At 37.5% G+C, this 18,471-nt stretch overlaps 2 protein-coding genes and 1 pseudogene across 3 annotated transcripts; 2 read left to right on the top strand and 1 right to left on the bottom strand.

Annotated features, from left to right (window-relative positions):
• The first annotated feature begins 789 nt into the window (after nt 1-789).
• LOC132902023 (uncharacterized) lies at nt 790-2,928 on the top strand (annotated as a pseudogene).
• A 748-nt stretch (nt 2,929-3,676) lies between these two features.
• On the bottom strand, nt 3,677-16,218 carry LOC106138337 (uncharacterized). 2 transcript variants are annotated; one of them, XM_060945362.1, is made up of 3 exons: nt 13,949-16,218; nt 5,615-13,113; nt 3,677-4,791 (listed from the first exon to the last, which is right to left on the bottom strand). In XM_060945362.1, the coding sequence occupies exons 1-2, from the start codon at nt 14,230-14,232 to the stop codon at nt 12,306-12,308; spliced, it is 1,092 nt and encodes a 363-aa protein (XP_060801345.1). In that variant the 5' UTR covers nt 14,233-16,218; the 3' UTR covers nt 3,677-4,791; nt 5,615-12,305. The 2 variants fall into 2 exon arrangements, with proteins under 2 accessions (XP_060801345.1, XP_060801346.1); XM_060945363.1 differs by lacking the exon at nt 3,677-4,791 and adding an exon at nt 5,321-5,447.
• On the top strand, nt 15,924-16,556 carry LOC132902022 (uncharacterized). Its single transcript, XM_060945599.1, has one exon. The coding sequence runs from the start codon at nt 15,924-15,926 to the stop codon at nt 16,554-16,556; it is 633 nt and encodes a 210-aa protein (XP_060801582.1).
• The last annotated feature ends 1,915 nt before the right edge of the window (nt 16,557-18,471 follow it).

The raw sequence follows: 18,471 nt of genomic DNA, 5'->3' as shown, positions 1-18,471 counted from the left end.
ATACAGTTTTATTTATATAAAAATGCATTCTTTACGTTTATTGTGGGCTGCACATAATGAGAATACCTGGGTAAATAAGTATACTTATCTCTAAACTTAGAATACTTATAGAAATTTCTATAGTCTAATCCTATAAAGAAAACCACACGAGTATGCAGAGACATTACTGTGTTTTTCAGGTGCTGTGTACTCTAAGCTTTTTAGCCACAGGGTCATACCAGACAATTGTAGGTGTGGGACAATATTTAACACAGCGGACTACAAGTCGCTGTGTCAGGGAGGTTGTGAATTCTTTAAATCACAATTGGATGGTCAGCAGGTGGATAGTGTTTCCACAAACACCACATGAGAGATATTTAATCAAAGAGAAGTAAGTGTAATTATAAAGATATAAAACCTTTCTTAATATTTCTCACCTAGGCCTACAGCCAGTATTTTTGTTATAAAATTGTTAACATTTCCAGATTCCATAGAAGACATAATTTGCCTGGAATTATTGGGTGCAGGGTGGGTGAAATTTAGCTGTCAGTGTCAAATTGGAACAAACAAAGCGGGATTATTCTAAAGTTTAAGTGAGTGTTTACTGTGAGTGTGGTGAGTCGTTTTTAATTGATATTATTAATTCTTGACGCTTTTTAATAATCTTATAGCAAAACTTTGATAGTGTTAAATTATTAGAGTGTTTTTACACAGTTTTTACGTAGATTTCTTCAAAATTAAATAGAATCATTGTGATTGTAACTGTTCAAAATAAATATAGTTATTTTTTTTTATTTTTAGTGTTAAAGAATGGATTCCTAGAATCAAGTAAGGGCAAGTTCCGAACAACTCTCAACTCTACTGGAGTATATGGAAAGGTAGGTAAATCAAAGTTATTTTCCATTTCTTTTAGATTCAATCGTACAAAACTTTGGTACCACTTCAATCGCTAATGTAAACAATGACGCGATAATAACAATGAAGCATTTGTGTATTGAACCGTTGCTTATGTTACAGTCATGGGGACCTGGCTAGTCCTGTTGCAGGGGCACAAGGTCGAGTACGGTCAGACCAATTATGGTCTGATCTTACTAATATATTAAATTCCGTTGGTGGTGGTGTCAACAAAACAACAGACAAGTGGAAAAAAGTAAGTAATGACTAGCAATTCTATTCCAATAGTATTTGAAGAGTCTTTGTGATTATAAATTCTTTCTATGGAAATTAGATATTTAGTTACATTTAATAATCTTTTCTACATATTACATGCCAAGCAATTTGGATGTGGATCTGGTATAGATAAAGTCACAAGTTACAATCTGCTTTGATGTGCAAATCAAGCACCTAGAATATCATATATTATTATCAGATATGTGCAAGAAGATGTAACAGGGATGTTAGGAATTTTTCGGTCCAGTGGAGTTACCAATTTTCAACTTATGTGGTTGTACGAGGGGTGATCCAAAAGTAATGATAATCAGTTATTTCTAGTGCACAAAGAAATAAAAAAAATATGTCAGCCACTTGCTCAGTTATCCACTAGTTCAGGTAAAAAAAATCATATAAATAGGTCACGATTCCCGGGAGCTACATTCATTTGAATACGAACAGTCAAGGAGTGAACATCAAAATGGACAAAAACGAAATCAGAGCCGTGATTAAATACCTCTGCTTGAAAAAAATGTCTACCAAAGACATACACAGCGACCTGGTGGAAACATTAGGGGACTCTGCTCCTCCATATTCTACAGTTGCACGCTGGGTTAAGGAGTTTAAGCTGGGAAGAACATCGACGGAAGACGAACACCGCGAAGGACGCCCATCGACCTCTCTCACTGAAGAAAATGTGAAAAAAGTTGAAGAAGTTATATTGGCAGATCGAAGAGTGACTATTAGGCATGTAGCTGAGGTCACAGGGATCTCATATGGCAGCATTCAAAGAATCCTTACGAACGAATTGCATATGAGAAAGGTCTCCGCGCGTTGGGTACCGAAAATGTTAAACGACGAGCAAAAGAAGAAACGAATCGACATGTCAAGAGCAAATCTCGAAAAGTTCCAGGCAGACAAGGAAAATTTTTTGTCACGTTTTGTGACCATGGACGAGACCTGGATCCATCACTTTGATCCTGAAACAAAACAGCAATCGATGACATGGAAACGAGCCGATGAACCGACGCCGAAGAAATTCAAAATGTCAAGCTCAGCGTGGAAGGTTATGGCGTCTGTTTTTTGGGATGCTGAAGGAATAATCATGGTGGACTACTTGGAGAAGGGGGCCACTATTACAGGCTCTTACTATGCAGAACAAATAAGAAGATTGCGGGAGGCTATTAAGGAGAAAAGGCGAGGCAAACTGCGGGCTGGAGTGCTGTTCCATCAAGACAACGCACCGGCTCACAAAGCTGCAGTTGCCATGGCTGCCATTCAAGAAGCGGGCTTTGAGCTGGTGGAACACCCACCTTATTCACCAGATCTAGCCCCCAGTGACTTCTATCTCTTTCCTCGACTCAAGGAACACCTCCGGGGCAAGAAATTTGACGATGATAGCGATGTGATGGCCGCGGTTGACGAGTTTTTTGAGAGTCAGGATAAAGAATTTTTTTCTAAAGGTATTTTAGGTTTAGAAAAAAGATGGACTAAATGTATAGACTTGCTAGGAGACTATGTTGAGAAATAAATTTATTTATATAATATATTCATTGTATTTATTATTGATTATCATTACTTTTGGATCACCCCTCGTATGCATACTTATGACTGATAATTCCAAAAAGGTATGGGCCGATTTAAAACCCAAGACAAAGAAAAAAGGTCTGACCTGCCAGAGGGACTGGAGGTGGACCGGCTAGCCAGAAATCCTTGTCGCATTTGGAGGAAAAGGTTCTGGCTATAATCGGCCCAACAGCAGTGGAAGGTAGTGATATGTGTGATTTAATTAATGATTGACGTAATATTTGTTGATTTATGTATCTACTTGTATATATTCGACACAAATGTATGTTTGTTGTGAATAAAGAAAATAATAATAAGGACAAGACTCTATACAAGAGCTTGGATTTAGTGTATGTATTAACCTTATTTTCCAGTACCTCATGTAACAAAATTATTAGCTAAAAATCAATACTAACTAGGTAAATCTAGTTGAATAAATATTGTACTTGAATATTAGAAATTAAAAATTTTAGCCATTACACATATATAATTAGATAAAACAGTATACTATTTAATTAAGTATCTACATATTCAATAGCCGGGTCCACACCGGACGATCCATCGCGCTCCGATCGCGCGCGGTAGCAGCGCGATCCAAAGATGCAGGCGGTGTGGACGTGCCGCGCGCGATCCATGCGCACGTATTGGAGCGCGCGCTCCCTACCTCGCGCGATCCGTGTGCGGTCGGTTTTTGTGCCAGCCTCAAAGGTGCCTCAGTTGCGTGATGCGCGCGGTGTGGACGGTTGTGTTGGTTCGCGCGATCCACCTCGCCATGGACATCTCAGAAAGTCGCCGTTTGATATCGCTTTATAAAGAATTTAAATGTTTATGGGATCCCAAAGATTCTATTTACACCAATAGAGGTGTTAGAGATGATGCTTGGCGTCAGATTTCTCGTGAAATGGGGAATAAGTCGATCGAGAACCTAAAGAAAAAAATGCGATCTCTGGCGGGAGGCTACAGAAGGGAGAAACACAGAGAAAAGCAAAGCCGTATAACTGGATCCGGTAAGAAAACAAAGCTACTTTTTATCTGTAGGTATTAAAATTATATATTTTATTATAAGTAATTACATCATAATATTTACTGTGGATTTCACGTGATTTCGCTTTTTACATTTAAGCTGTTAGAAATACACGTGGTTATTTTAATGAGTAACTTGTTTATTTCAGGTGCTCAAGATACATATAAATCAAAGTGGTTTGCGTATGATGACTTCGACTTTATGGCGGATAAAAATGAACCCGGAACCACACGCGATACATTGGAACATGTGAGCTATTAGTTTACTGATATTCATTTTGCCAAACTATTGTATGGTTTGTAACAAAGTGTCTTGCTAAGTGGGACCGTATTGTAGTGGCATTTTCTGTTGCTCTTCTTGGTACGACGGCCATCGGTTGTAGCGATTGTGATGGCGGTTCATTTCGCCAGCTTCCAGGTATTACATCTCCATTCTCCTGTACTGTATCAAACGTTCCTGGCGATATAAAGTTAGGATTACTGCGTAAGTAGTTATATAGATGAACCGTTGCCAGCACGACTTTAGTCGCAGTTTCTGGTTCCAAAAGCATAGGTTTACGCAGGACTCTGTAGACAGAACTAAGTACTCCAAACGCGTTTTCAACTACTCTACGTGCTCTTGACAGTCGGTAGTTGAAAATTCTTTCACAAGAACCCCTTTCCCGTGTACCATCGTATGGTTTCATAGTATAATCATTAAGCTGAAAAGCTTTATCACCTAGTATATAATAGGGTACCTCAATTTTATAGGGAACTTGCAATATCTCCGGTGGAGGAATATTTAGCTCTTTTTTTTTCAAGTTTTTTATATAAATTTGTGCTTTTGAACACGCCTCCATCTGATATTCTGCCTTTAGTCCCAACATTCACATACAGGAACCTATAATTTGCATCTACTAATGCAAAAAGAACAATACTAGGAAATAATTTGTAATTATCAAAGTCGTTGCCACTATTAAAAGACGATTGTATAGCGACGTGTTTGCCGTCCATCGCTCCTATCACGTGTGGGAAATTCCACTTATTCTCGAATTGCTGAGAAACTGTACGCCATTCTTCTTTAGTTGACGGCACCTGAAAATAAAGGAGATCTTAATTATAATATAAAGCTGAAAATAAGAATAAGCAGTAAATAGTAATAATAATTGTTGTTACAGGTAGAATCTGATACGACTGAAGGGGAACTTGAAGTTAATACTACAGTGAGCGAAAACGAGAACAGTAACATTACTAGTGACACACAACCGGAGAGAGCCAACCACCACACAGATCAGAGTAGAGAGCAGAATGATCAGAATGCACAATCCAGTGTCCAAACAACAAACAAAAGAACAAAAAAAAGAAAGAAAACTACTTCTAATAATGCAGATGACATATCAGATGAAACTCTTTCAGAGGCTTTCCAACTTCTGCAACAATGTGCTCAGCCACCACAACCGGAAACTGATTCTTACATTGCTTTCGGGCAGTATATATCTACTGAATTGCGGAAATATGATGCAGTAACATTAGTTAATGTCAAAAATGCTATATGCCAAGTTATTTTTCAAGCTGACACAGGAAGATATGGGGATAGCAATTATGGATATTACACTAATTCATATCCTGGCACACAAATAGGATCCACTTCATCACAGTCCCAGTCTCTACAACCTCAAAATTATCCAGCTCCAATTCCACAGACATCACTGTCTACTCATCTAGCCTCCAATTCATCGCAGTCCCAGTTTCTGCAACCTCAGGATTATTCACTTCCACAGTCACCACCGAATTAAATAAGTACCTACATATATCATGTTTTCAAAAAATAATTAATAATTGTAAACATGTTACTTCTTTAAATTATGATTGTAATACACTACTTTTTTATTGAGTAATAAAGTATGGTTTTACTTACCTTTACATAATCATTTAACAGGTCAATGATGGCTTCACAAACTTCAGGAATAATTATCGATATAGACTGTTTGGAAATGCGGAACAGATACTGCAAACTGACGTACGAATCTCCAGTTGCTAAAAATCTCAATGTTAGTAATAATCTTTCCTTCACAGTAATGGCATCTCTATAATTTGTATCATTCTTTCTTAGCTTGTTATTTAATAATGAACACAATATCTCAAATTGATTAGCATTCATTCTTGCAAAATTGTGTTCACCTTTATCTGACACTAACTCTGCGTACAGCTGAGTCCCAGATTCCAAGCGATTTTTGTAAATTTGTTTCACCCAAAACCGTCGTTTTCTTTTTTGTGATTTTTTGCGCAAGCATTTAAGCAAAATAAAAGTTACTGCTGCAACGGCAAGACGCCGCCGTTGTACGTGTGACTCCATATCGAACAAGAGTTAGACTGGCTGAATCACGGATCGCCTTAGGATCGCTTGGAGCGCATATTTGGGATCGCAAGTTTCCAAGAGTGGATCGGCCTAACACGATCCACGATCCACGCTCCGCGATCCTGGATCGCGGATCGCGGGATCGATGGATCGTCCGGTGTGGACCCGGCTAATAAATATCAACATAATAACTTTTTCAGAGACCTCAATCTTCTGCACCTGCACCCTCTCAATCATCTGCAGTTGTTGCCCAAGAAGATGATCCAGTATATGTGGACTATGCTGTTGATATGTCGTTTTGATAGTGAATTAATAAAATCTAGCTCTGAAATTCTCATAAATAAGGCAGTTTTGTGTATGTTTTAGTATTGAATGAAAATGAAAATGAATGAAATGAAAATGAAATCTTTATTCTCAATATTGGATGCAATACATCTCTTATTGACGTCAAAAATGTACTTATAACTAAGTCTACCGCCGACTTCCAAAGCGCAGGTGAAGAAGAAGCGGCGCAACAAACTTCACCGCAGCCTTTTCTACAAAGACGTCAATTTAACAATTTTTTATAAAACTTATTTACAAATATCCTAATTTTAAAGTATATATCTAAACAAATGGGGTGTAATAGCTACTTTAGTTTTTTGAGTATCTATTTATACACATAATAAAAAACAATAGAAAAGTTAAGATAGTACACTGAATATTTTTTTAAAGAATACTTATGGCTCGCGACAAACATATTGAAAAGTTTTTAGCAGATCTTCCAAAGATGCCGTCGCATTACTGTCGTACTAAAACATCACGAGAATATTAGGAACCAGTTTTCACAAACATGACACAGCTTTATAAGAAATATAATATAAAGAGAATGGTGAATTAGAGGGTAGAGAATGCCCTGGCCGTAAATTATTTGACAAAATATTTTTGAAACTCAATCTGAGCCTATTCCACCCAAAGAAAGATCAATGCGGTGTTTGTTGCAGTCATAAAACTGGAAACATTACGGATGAAGAACACTCTGAACATGTTCTGAAGAAAGATCGAGCCAGGAAAGAGAAAGATACTGACAAAGGAATTGCACAGTCCGAAGCTTGTTACGTGTTCATACAGGATGTTGAATCCGTAAAATTGGACCCGTATCTTCAAGCTAGTGCAGTTTACTATAAAACTAAATTATGCGTCCATAATTTTACACTATACAATAAAGCAACTAAGGAAGTAATCATAGCTGGGCATTAACTCGTTAATCCGTTAATCGTTAATTAACGAAGTTAACATTTTGATTAACGAATTAACTTTTAAGTTAACTTTTAAAAATGTTAACGGACACGTTAACTTCCGTTAATATGCAGTAGTCCGTTAATAGTTAATCTAATGCCTACTATTTCACCGCACGGACAAAACTAGATATATTTTGCCGGCACGTGCGAGTGAGAAAACTGCGAAGATATTTTTTCGTTTCATCATTTCATTACTTTGCGCCAGTGCCGCCAGTGCTTAGAGTGACGAATGTTTTGTTTGTTGTTATTATAAATTACTGTCAGTGATCATTTGCGTGTTGATAAAGAAGAGTGAATGTAATTTAGTTAGAAAAAGTGTACTTTGCAGTGTAGTAATTAAAACCATATCATGGAAGACATGGAAACGGATTCCAGCGGTCCTGATGTGAATCCATGGCCACATTTGACTGAGTATGTGGAATTTGTATCCAGATCGGGCCAGCAAATAGGTACTTTTTGAGTGTAAGCGGTGTTTGCCGAATGACACCAAAATAAAAGTTCATTTATCAAGCCTGAATAATTTGAAACAACATGTAAGAAGGGTACAACAGGGTCGACAGCTGAGCATCGGGGAATCGTTCGGGATTGCAGCTACTGGCAGCGGTGTACCCCAAGCCAAAGTGGACAAATGTATAGTAAATTTATTTGTTTCAAACATGATTCCTTTACATGTTGTCGAAAGCAAGTCTTTTGGTGCGTTGATAAAAACGTTAAACCCGAGCAAAAATTCAATTTCAAGAAGAACTTTGGGTAGACGCATTACTGACGAACACATTAAATAGAAGCAGCACCTGATAGAGTAAGTAACTAAAATAAATACCTATTTTCTATTTATTTTTAACAGATAAACGTCGCCTTACGTATACCTACGTAGGTATAATTTTATTTGAAAAAAGTTCAAATAATTAGAGGTTCATAAAATAGGTTTGCATGCATATACATATGTATATAATTTTCATTTATTATTAGTGTCATTTTTTACGTGATGTGTTTATAATTTTAATTTCAGTTTACTTGGAAAAATTCATTGGGTGGCAACGACGGCTGACTGTTGGTCAGCTCACAACAAAAGTTATTTGGGCATGACAGTTCACTGGTTAGATGCTATCACAAGAGCCAGAATGCATGCAGTATTAACGTGCGTACGCCTAAAAGGTCATCATACATACGACATCCTGGCCCAAGCAATGATAGATATTCACTATGAATTTCACATAGATAAAAAAATCACAAGGTCAGTTAAGTCTATTTTTATCTCAAAATTATATCTAGAGGTAGTAATCCTGAAGTATTTATTTTATAGTAAAAAATAACATTGAATTATTAATATGTATGTATTTATTTTTCTGTCAACCATACACGAAAACTGCACATTGATAAAGATAATGATAATGATCATTATACATTAGTTATTATTATTAATTATTTTTTTTCGGAATGTAATGATCTTTATGATGAATCAGCCGTAGGCTACCTTAAAAAGCAGGCCTTATTTTATTTTAGGACTACTACGGATAATGGCAGTAACTTTGTAAAGGCATTTGTGCAATTCGGCTCGGAGATCGACATACTTCCAGAGTTGCCATCATGTGATTTAGAGTCTGAGTTTGACCCTGATATTGCCAATCTTCTAAATACAAACTCAGAAGAAAATGATGATTTAGAATTTATTTCAGTAGAAAACATACTGAATGCTCCTGATCGTCTCCAGTGCAATGAAATCAATGAACACATATTAGAAAACTTTAATACTTTGCCAGTTCACATGAGATGTGCTGCACATACGTTCAACCTGGTCGCTAGCAAAGATGCAGATGCTGCTCTACAAATAACTGTTTTCAAGACTCCCTACAGAAGTGCCTTATCCGAGGCACGTACTCTCTGGAATCAGCAATCACGTAGTACGGTAGCAGCAGATAGCATTCACGCTGAATTAGGCAGACGACTTGTCCTTCCAAATACGACGAGGTGGAACTCTCTGTATGATGCTATTGTCGTTCTCAACAGTATATTGGAAACAAAAAGGCCTTCTCTTTACAGGGTTATGACTCAACTAAAAATTATAACTTTCAATGACCAAGATGTGACTGTAATGAAGGAGTACGCAAACGTAATTTCATATACGTATATAGTTTAAATTAACGTTTTAGTAATGTTATTTTTTTTCCACATTATATCAATACTTATATTAAATACAGGTTATGGCACCTGTCGCGAATGCCCTCGATCGTATCCAAGGAGAAGCTCAAGCATATATCGGATCACTACTACCGACGATTGCAGCAACTGTCTATAAATTAAAAAATATTAAATGTAAGGGCCTAGTAAATTGCACACCTTTAGCCAATGCCTTATTAAATGGCATAGAGAAAAGGTTTGGTCCACTCCTGAATGATGAACAGTGCCTACTTGCCGCGGCATTTCACCCAAAGTTTCGGTTGATATGGCTGGAAACGTATGACAGCAGTAGAGTGGATGCAGTAAGAAAGGGTATGGAAAAAAAGGTAGAAGATGCTTTAAGACAAGAAGCAGCGGAATATTCGAAGGACAGAGATAGTTTAACTGGCGGAGGGAGCAATGCGAGTAACAACGATGATGACGAGGAGGAAGACTTTTTCAATTCTGTGACTCAGTCTATAGAAAAACCAAAGAGCTCCAACTCTTTAAAGAGTAAAGCGCAAAGTCTCGTTAAAATGTGGCTGGACATGAAATCAATAGACTCGTTCAACTATGCTGCATTCCTCGGGGAACAGATATTTATAAATCTATTTATTAAATACAATACTGCTATACCCTCAAGCGCTACAGTTGAACGTCTGTTTTCCACGGGTAAAGACATTTTAACACCAAAACGAGCGTCGCTGTCAGACGAGAACTTCAACATGTTAATGTTCATGAAGGGGAATATGCACCTTATGCCCGACGATTAAATTACACATTTGAATTATACAAGTATTTTGTTTTATTCCTAACCTGTTAACTTCCAGAACCTAAACCAACAAGTTTTATAAGTTCACTAACGCAACGATATAAAAATGGCCATAAAAAGCCTGGAAAAAGGCCATACTCACATGGAATGTGACTCGGTACACAGTGCAATAGAGTGCAAATTAAAAGGTAAAGAAATTTACCTTCCACAACAATACATGGCAATAAATAAAATTGCTAGGAGTGATCCTTACGAAGCTCGTCATTTGGACTATAACTTTTTCACAGACTTTTCGAAAGAATTGATTTATAAATCTATACGTCCTGGTAAAAAAGTAGGTGACCCAGTCGTCACAGATATACGTATGCTAGAATACAGATCAAATGGCACAATTTGGTACAAAGTTGATTTTGATAACGAGCTACAGCCGTTACCACATCGTCCCACGCCAATTAACGACATTAAACAAATAAATCGCCTGCAGAAATTGTACGCAGCTAGAAAACCAATTACAAAGCGGAAGTATCAAGTAATGTTATAAAGATTTGTTAATTTTCTTGAAATATTTCCTAATAAATTACAAAGCGGAAGTATCAAGTAATGTTATAAAGATTTGTTAATTTTCTTGAAATATTTCCTAATAAAAGCTTTTCTTTGGAAATCATCTTTTATTTAATATCTTAATCCCTAACATTTCCGCAAACAACACCGCCTAAATCTAATAAAATATTAGTCTACACAGCTCAAGTCATAAAAAACAATAAAGTAAATTGTCAAAATAAGTATCCTACTACTATTATAAAGGCGAAAGTTTGTATGGATGTATGGATGTTTGTTACTCTTTCACGCAAAAACTACTGAACCGATTACCATGAAATTTGGTATGTAGGTGGCTGAAGACCCAGAATAACACATAGGCTACTTTTTATCCCAGAGTTCCCGCGGGATTGATAGGGTTTCCATGCGGACGAAGTCGCGGGCGGCCTCTAGTAAATAATTATTTCTTAACTGTTAACTAGAGTATGTATTAAATTATAAGAGGAATAATGCCCAGATTTTTTAAAATAGACAGTTTTTTACGTCTCCTGTAACGTTGGTAAAAATGACTTAGGCGGTGTTGTAAGCTAAGGGACGTTATAAATGTATTGGTCATGATGACTGTTACTTATGGCATCAAAGGATGGCACATCTTAATTTTTCTGATTTGAATAAACTCACCGAGTGTGCAGAAGGCATCACAATGAGTAAGAATAATTTGAATAAGGTGTGTGAATACCGTCAAGAAGGAAAACAGTCCAGGCTGCCGTTTCCTAAAGCAGGCTCCAGAGCAACAAAGCCACTGGAGCTAATACATTCCGCTCTATGTGGGCCTATAGAAGTGAAGTCATTTGGCGGAGCTCAATACATTCTTACCTTTGTGGACGACTTTACCAGGAAAGTATTTGTTTATTTTCTTAATTGTATAGAGAGAAATGACCAGGAGGAAGACATTTTATGAAGGTTAAAATATTAATATAATTGTTATTGTGATTTAAATTGTTAAATCACAATAACATCTTTATTGAAAGATGTTGATTTTCATGAAAACTGTTTTTTTTTCGTAATATTTTTACCTGTTTCTAGATTCACAAAAAGTTTATAGGTTGTACTGTATTTAAAATATTTTAAAGAGAAAGATTATTATTTTGGGATTTTTGTAAGTTTGTAACGAAAAAATTTATATAGGGAAGCCCGGCAAGAAGCATAGTGCGGGTAAGAAGAATAACTGTTATTTGCGAAAACCTATAATAGATGGCGCTTCGATAATTTTACTCATCGTTTCAAGTGCGATAAGCGACGCCACAACAGTTTCAACAAAGCGATTCGCGGATGCATTTGTTGTGAAGAAAAAAAAGAAATATCGTTGTTTTGTTACGATTTTTGACAAGATTTGTACATCAACAGTTTGTAGTAGTTATTAGTTATCAATGAAATATTTTATTTAGCGAATTGCACGTTTATTTAAGGATTTGTCACACTGGATGCGTTCTGCGGTCTCCGGTCAGGTCAAAGCGAACGCAGCCACTGGAAATGCACTAGTCCGTGGCATTGTTTCTTCAGGTGTCTGCATTTCAAACAATTCATTTTTAACTCGTAAATAATTATGTAAGCAACATGCTGCTTTGACAACATGGACCGTTGTGTCAACTTTTGTTTCAAGAGGTCGAAAGAATGCTCGCCACTTTTGTGCTAAGATACCAAATGCGTTTTCGACGATACGTCTGGCTGAAGATAGACGTTTGTTAAAATTTGCTTTCTCACTGTTGTTCTCTACCTGGTTCTTAGGAAATGGTCTCATCAAATATGTTTCTAGTGCAAAACCCTCGTCACCAATAAAAACATGAGGTGAATTAGTTGTGCCACCAGGCAAAGGCTTTGGAGGTGGAATATGTAGTTCATTGTTTACAAGTTTTCGATAAAACTCAGAATCTTCGAATATTTTGCTGTCGCTATCTTTTCCATAGCTTCCCACATTTATGTAAGTAAATTTATAATCAGGGTCAACAACTGCAAGAAGCCCAATGGAAAACTTTGATTTATAGCAGTAAAATAGTGAACCGCTTCTTCGAGGGCATTTTATGGTGACGTGTTTCCCATCAATACTACCTATACAATTTGGGAATTTCCACTTTTGGCGATAACCAGTTTCTGCCATAATCCATGTTCTTTCGGTAGGTGTAGGTATATAAATAGGTTGCAATATTTCCCAAATGGCTTTGCAGACTTCGTTTATTATACTATGCAAAGTAGAACGACCAATACGGTGAGATAACGCTATCATTTGAAACGAGTCTCCAGTGCCCAAATATCTGAAAAAAATAATTAAATATATTCAGATTTCTTGCATTGTATATATTTATTGACTGATCGTTTATTTTTTCTTGCAGGTAATGAAGCAAAAGGGAAGTGGAGAAATTTAAAAGATTCATATACAAAATACAAAAAAAGTATTACAACAACAACGGGCCAGGCTTACAAAAAATATAAAAAGTGGCCTTGGTCTGACTACATGCAGTTTTTGGATGAGTTGAACACACGTCGTCAATCAGATGAAAGTTGTACTTCTCAAGGGTCTGACGTAACTGGAGGCAGTGAAATCGAATCTGTAGATATGTCTCGTCCAGGAACATCTCATTCAGGATCATCAATGTCAAGTAAAAGAAAAAAACACGCTGATGAAGTCGGTACGATGATTGAATATTTTGAAAAAAGGAGACATGACACAGCTGTGGACCACATCGATCAGTTGTTTTTAAGTTATGCTAACACATTTAAACACATGTCAAGCTGAAACTGAAGAGCTACATTCAAGGGACACAATTCTAGCTAGAGATATCAATTCAAGAACTTCTTCAGCCGAAGAGATCAATGCAGAAACACCTCTGACCGAAGATGTCAATGCAGGGACACCTCTGACCGATGAGGTCAATGCAGAAACACCTCTGACCGAAGAGGTCAATGCAGAAACACCTCTGACCCAAGAGGTCAATGCAGAAACATCTCTACTTAGAGATATCAATGCAGGGACACCTCTGACCGAAGAGGTCAATGCAGAAACATCGATATATATCTATAGTGACGAAAGCATTGCTCAATACTTAAAATTTAATGAAAAATATGCTATGTAGAATTAAAGTACTTTACCTTAGACACACAGCAAGCCTTTCTTTTGTAGTAATCGCCTTTCGCCAGTTTGTATCTTTTTTTTTTATTTTATGGCAGATTAAACTATGCAGTTCTTCGAACAACGCTGGGGCCATTCGAAAATATATGTAAAAACGATCTTCATACGAATATAATTCTCGACATAAGTTGCTGTATTCTCCACGTTGTTGTCTCACTAAATTCAAATCGTGTACCCACACACGTTTCCTCTTTCTGCTATGCAACCATAATAACACAATATTTTCTTCTTCCTCGGTAATCATTTTCCTCGGTTAAAACCCAATAATAAAAACTGATCACTAGCACCACTACAAGTAACTGAAATAAGATGGCTACTGTTTGGCCTGCCCGCACCGCCCGGAACGTGACCAGTTGCCCTGCCCGGATCGCTGACCGATTGCTCTGCCCTGACCGCAGACCGATTGCCCTGACCGGTAGTGTTGTTCATACATGATGCGGGCTGCGTTCGTTTTGACCTGACCGAAGACCGCAGAACGCATGCAGTGTGACAAATCCTTTAAGTATTACTTGTGACCGTTGCTCTTTTGTTTACCTACTAAAAATATTTCAAGTCTTGACGTGTTTTTAAAATGATCGCGTTAGGCAAAACGGATCTGTAGTTTTTTCGTTGTGTCCTTCACATGTACAACTCGTGCGAATTAACTGTGCACTCCGCTGGAATGCGACCCCTCTCCCGCTACTCCGCGCGGCTCCCCGCGTTCGCCGCAAGCCCGCAGTAGCGATAGCATCCTTGTTACCGTTGCGCGTCTCTCTTTGTAATCGTCTAAATACTGTTTAAATCTCCTGTTATTATACTGTTTTTGTTGAGTTATTGCTGTGTTAAGTTTTGAATTGTTTTTTTTTTGTTAAGTTTAGACTTTTTCAACGTGTTAGTGAAGCCAATTGGTTGTACCAACAACATTATGGGCAAGACAATTCATAGTGAGGCAAGGACTCTTATATTGAAGGTGTTGACTTTTTTTGAAAATGAGAAGGCAAATAAACGTTTTATGATTCCTGTAGACCAAGCTATAAAAAGAGCTTGTGCAGCTACTGGTGTATCAAAAAGAACACTGATGAAAATTAAAAACGAATCGAAAGTTGTACAACAAAACGACCCGTCATTGCCAAGTACATCTTCAAGTTCAGGTCCAGCAGCTATACCAAAATTGTCTACACCAGGCAAAAAAAGAAGGACAAGCGCCAAAAAGATCGAACTGGACAATTTTGATTTATGCGCGTTGCGAAACATCGTCAACAGTTTCTATACAGTTAGAAAAGAAGTACCGACCTTGAAAAAAATATTGGCCGTTGCAAAAAGGGACTAAAATTTTCCGGGTAAGCATTATATTTGTGTTTTCACGAGCTGTCTAGTTTCCAATCTACATATTAAACAGTTTCAAAGTTATACAAGTAGGTATGGTATATGAGAAAGTATACATAAAATTACCAACCCGCATTGGGCCACCGTGGTCAGCTATGGCCTGATCACCCTTAATTTAGAGTAGCTATGTTGTTTGTAAATGTGTTGCGTGCGTGACATTTTTTTAACCTAACGAACTTTATTTTATGTTTTTCAGGTGGAATAACCAGCTTGCGGCTAATACTGGTAAACTATTTGGGTTATAAATTTAAAAAATGTAAAAATATGCGACATTTTTTAACACAAAAGCCCGACATCGTCGCTTGGAGGGATCGTTACCTGCGAAAGAAGAAAGAAAACAATGACCTCGGGGTGAATAAAAAACCGGTTACATACTTAGATGAAACTTGGATTCATTCCCATTATACCGTACGTAAATGTTGGCAAAACAGTAGCGACGCAAGCATTAAAAAGAATGATAATCCTGGGCAACGATGGATTGTTGTACACGCGGGCGGTGAAAATGGTTTCATTCCCGGAGCCGAACTTTTGTACAAATGTAAGAGCAATATTGGAGACTACCATCACGAAATGGACACAAAAAATTTTACGAAATGGCTGAAAGAAAAGCTTTTACCAAACTTACCGCCAAATGGTATCGTCGTCATTGATAACACGCCTTATCACTCGACGCAATCTGAAAAGCCTCCCATAAGCTCATCTCTCAAAGCCGATATGCAAAACTGGCTGCAAAGCAACAATATCAACTTTGACGAAAAAATGACAAAACGCGAACTGTATCATTTGATTGTCACTAATAAGCCTCCAAAAAAATACATTGTAGACGAATTAATGAAGGAGCACGGCCATGAAGTTTTGCGGCTGCCACCCTACCATTGTGATTTAAATCCAATAGAATACATGTGGAATTTAGTGAAGCAAAGGGTGGCAGACAAAAACGTTACTCAATCTGAGAGAGAAATCGAAAATCTGACGAAGGAGGCTATAAAGTCTATTACAGTTGCTGACTGGAAGAAGGAAATAAACCACATTGAAAGATTGGAAAAAGAGTATTGGGACAAGGACCGTCTCCAAGAAATAGAAGAAAGAGAATTTATAATTTCTCTTGGAGGCGAAGAATCCAGCTCTGAGAGCGATATTGATGACGAATCTGACACCATGTCGGGAATTGAAGAAATTAATTATAGTAGCGAAAACGATTGAGTGAAATAAATGTTTTTATACTTACCTTATTTGTTTATTTATTTTCAAATATGTCAGCCTAAAAGCACTTATCCCTATAGAGACGTAATACAAATCCGGCTTTGTCAAACATCCGTGGAACGTGAGAGATCCGTCACGCGTCCACTCCCCGTCCCTTTTGCTCTTACTGCAAAAATAGCAACCGGCACATTTTCGGAAAGCTGGCGTGCTTCGGTACGATCACGACTATACCTCAGCTCGTTGACAGAATCGTTTTCTTTCAAATTCGCTTATATTACGCCTCTATGGGGATAAGTGATCTAAGCCTTCAGCTACTTTCCACATAAACCAATCCAATTCCACAAAAAAACAATGTCATGTCATGCGCACGCTATCTCTTTTGACGATTGCATGCATCTTAATTACGTCATGAAAAAAAAAATGATAATTTATATTTTTTATCATTTTGCTAATTTTTTTGCAAACGGTACTGTCCAAATGACGTCACGGCGCGAGGTGCACAGTTAATTCGCACGGGTTATAATACATATTTTAACAGTATTTTAACAACTTTGATTTTAGGAAATCATTAAAAAACATTATGGTGACTATTGTTTCAGATGGTGTTTAATTTTAAACGCAAAAGTAATCGTGCAGCATGGTCAGAAGAAACACTCCATGAAGCAATTAGAGCTGTAAAAGGTGATGGACAATCTATAAATACAACCGCGAAGAAGTTTGGGATTCCATTTACTACGTTACAGAGACACGTGAAGACGGGGACTTATTCAAAGAAATTGGGTAGATTCAGACCAGTTTTTAGTCCAGAACAAGAAGTAGAGCTGTATTTGTATCTTAAAAAAATGGATAGTGTGTTTTTTAGGCTTTCTCGTTCAGATTTTTTAGAATTAGTGTATGAATATGCAACCAGGAATCATATTTCTCATCCATTTAAAAATGGCAAAGCTGGAGACGATTGGTTTGCCGGTTTCAAGCGTCGACACCCAGAAATCGTACTAAGGGCGCCAGAGCCAACATGTTTAGCAAAAACATGAGGATTTAATAAGCCACAGGTGGAGTTATTTTATTCCAATTATTGGAGTTTAATAGAAAAAATATAATTTCGATGCAGCTTCAATATATAATATGGACGAGACTGGTATAAAGACCAGTACATCACATCCACCAAAGGTTTTGTCTATCAAAGGCAAAAGACAAGTCGGAGTAATATGCAGTGCAGACAGAGGTCAATTAACAACTGTAATATGTTGTTGTAATGCAGCTGGAACGTTTGTTCCACCCTTTTTCATATTTGCGCGCAAAAGTATGCAAGAACGACTTCTAGATGATGCCCCGCCAGGCTCACAAGCAACCGTGAGTGACAACGGATGGATAAATGGGGAAGCTTTTTTAAATTGGTTGCAATTTTTTGTTGAGCATGTCCGTCCAAGTGAAAACAAAAAAGTGCTACTACTGCTCGATAATCACGAGTCACACATTTTATTCAGCCTTAGAATTTGCATCAAAAAATAACATCATCTTTTTGTCATTTGCCCCACACACAACTGATCGGATGCAGCCTTTAGACGTGGCTGTGTATGGACTCCTTAAAAATATTTCGAGCAAGAGTTAAATACCTTTAAAAAAAGACACCCAGGCCGTATTGTAAACCAGTACGATATGGCTAAACTATTTGGGGGAGCGTATATCAAATGCGCTTCGATTCAGAATGCAGTGAATGGGTTTAAAAAGCCGGGAATTTGGCCTTACGATCCAAATGTTTTTGAAGACGAAGATTACGCTCCATCAACGATGACCGACCGTCCTGAACCATCCTCTTCCGTAACTGTAGGCCCTGCACATGATGCAGATTCAACAATGGGCTTGGATCCTTTCAATGACACATCGTCTACTGTAGCCGATTATACTTTAAATG

Source organism: Amyelois transitella, chromosome 8 (assembly GCF_032362555.1).
Source record: "Amyelois transitella isolate CPQ chromosome 8, ilAmyTran1.1, whole genome shotgun sequence".
Taxonomy (NCBI): domain Eukaryota; kingdom Metazoa; phylum Arthropoda; class Insecta; order Lepidoptera; family Pyralidae; genus Amyelois; species Amyelois transitella.
This window is presented reverse-complemented; position numbering and strand designations above follow the sequence as displayed.

Excerpts from the sequence above, each read along its gene's own strand:
- LOC106138337 (XM_060945362.1), bottom strand. The coding sequence starts at position 14,232 with ATGATTACCGAGGAAGAAGAAAATATTGTGTTATTATGGTTGCATAGC. Across the intron at positions 13,114-13,948 it reads AGGCTTGCTGTGTGTCTAAG|ATATTTGGGCACTGGAGACT; the intron begins GTAAAGTACTTT and ends TATTTTTTTCAG.
- LOC132902022 (XM_060945599.1), top strand. The coding sequence starts at position 15,924 with ATGGACACAAAAAATTTTACGAAATGGCTGAAAGAAAAGCTTTTACCA.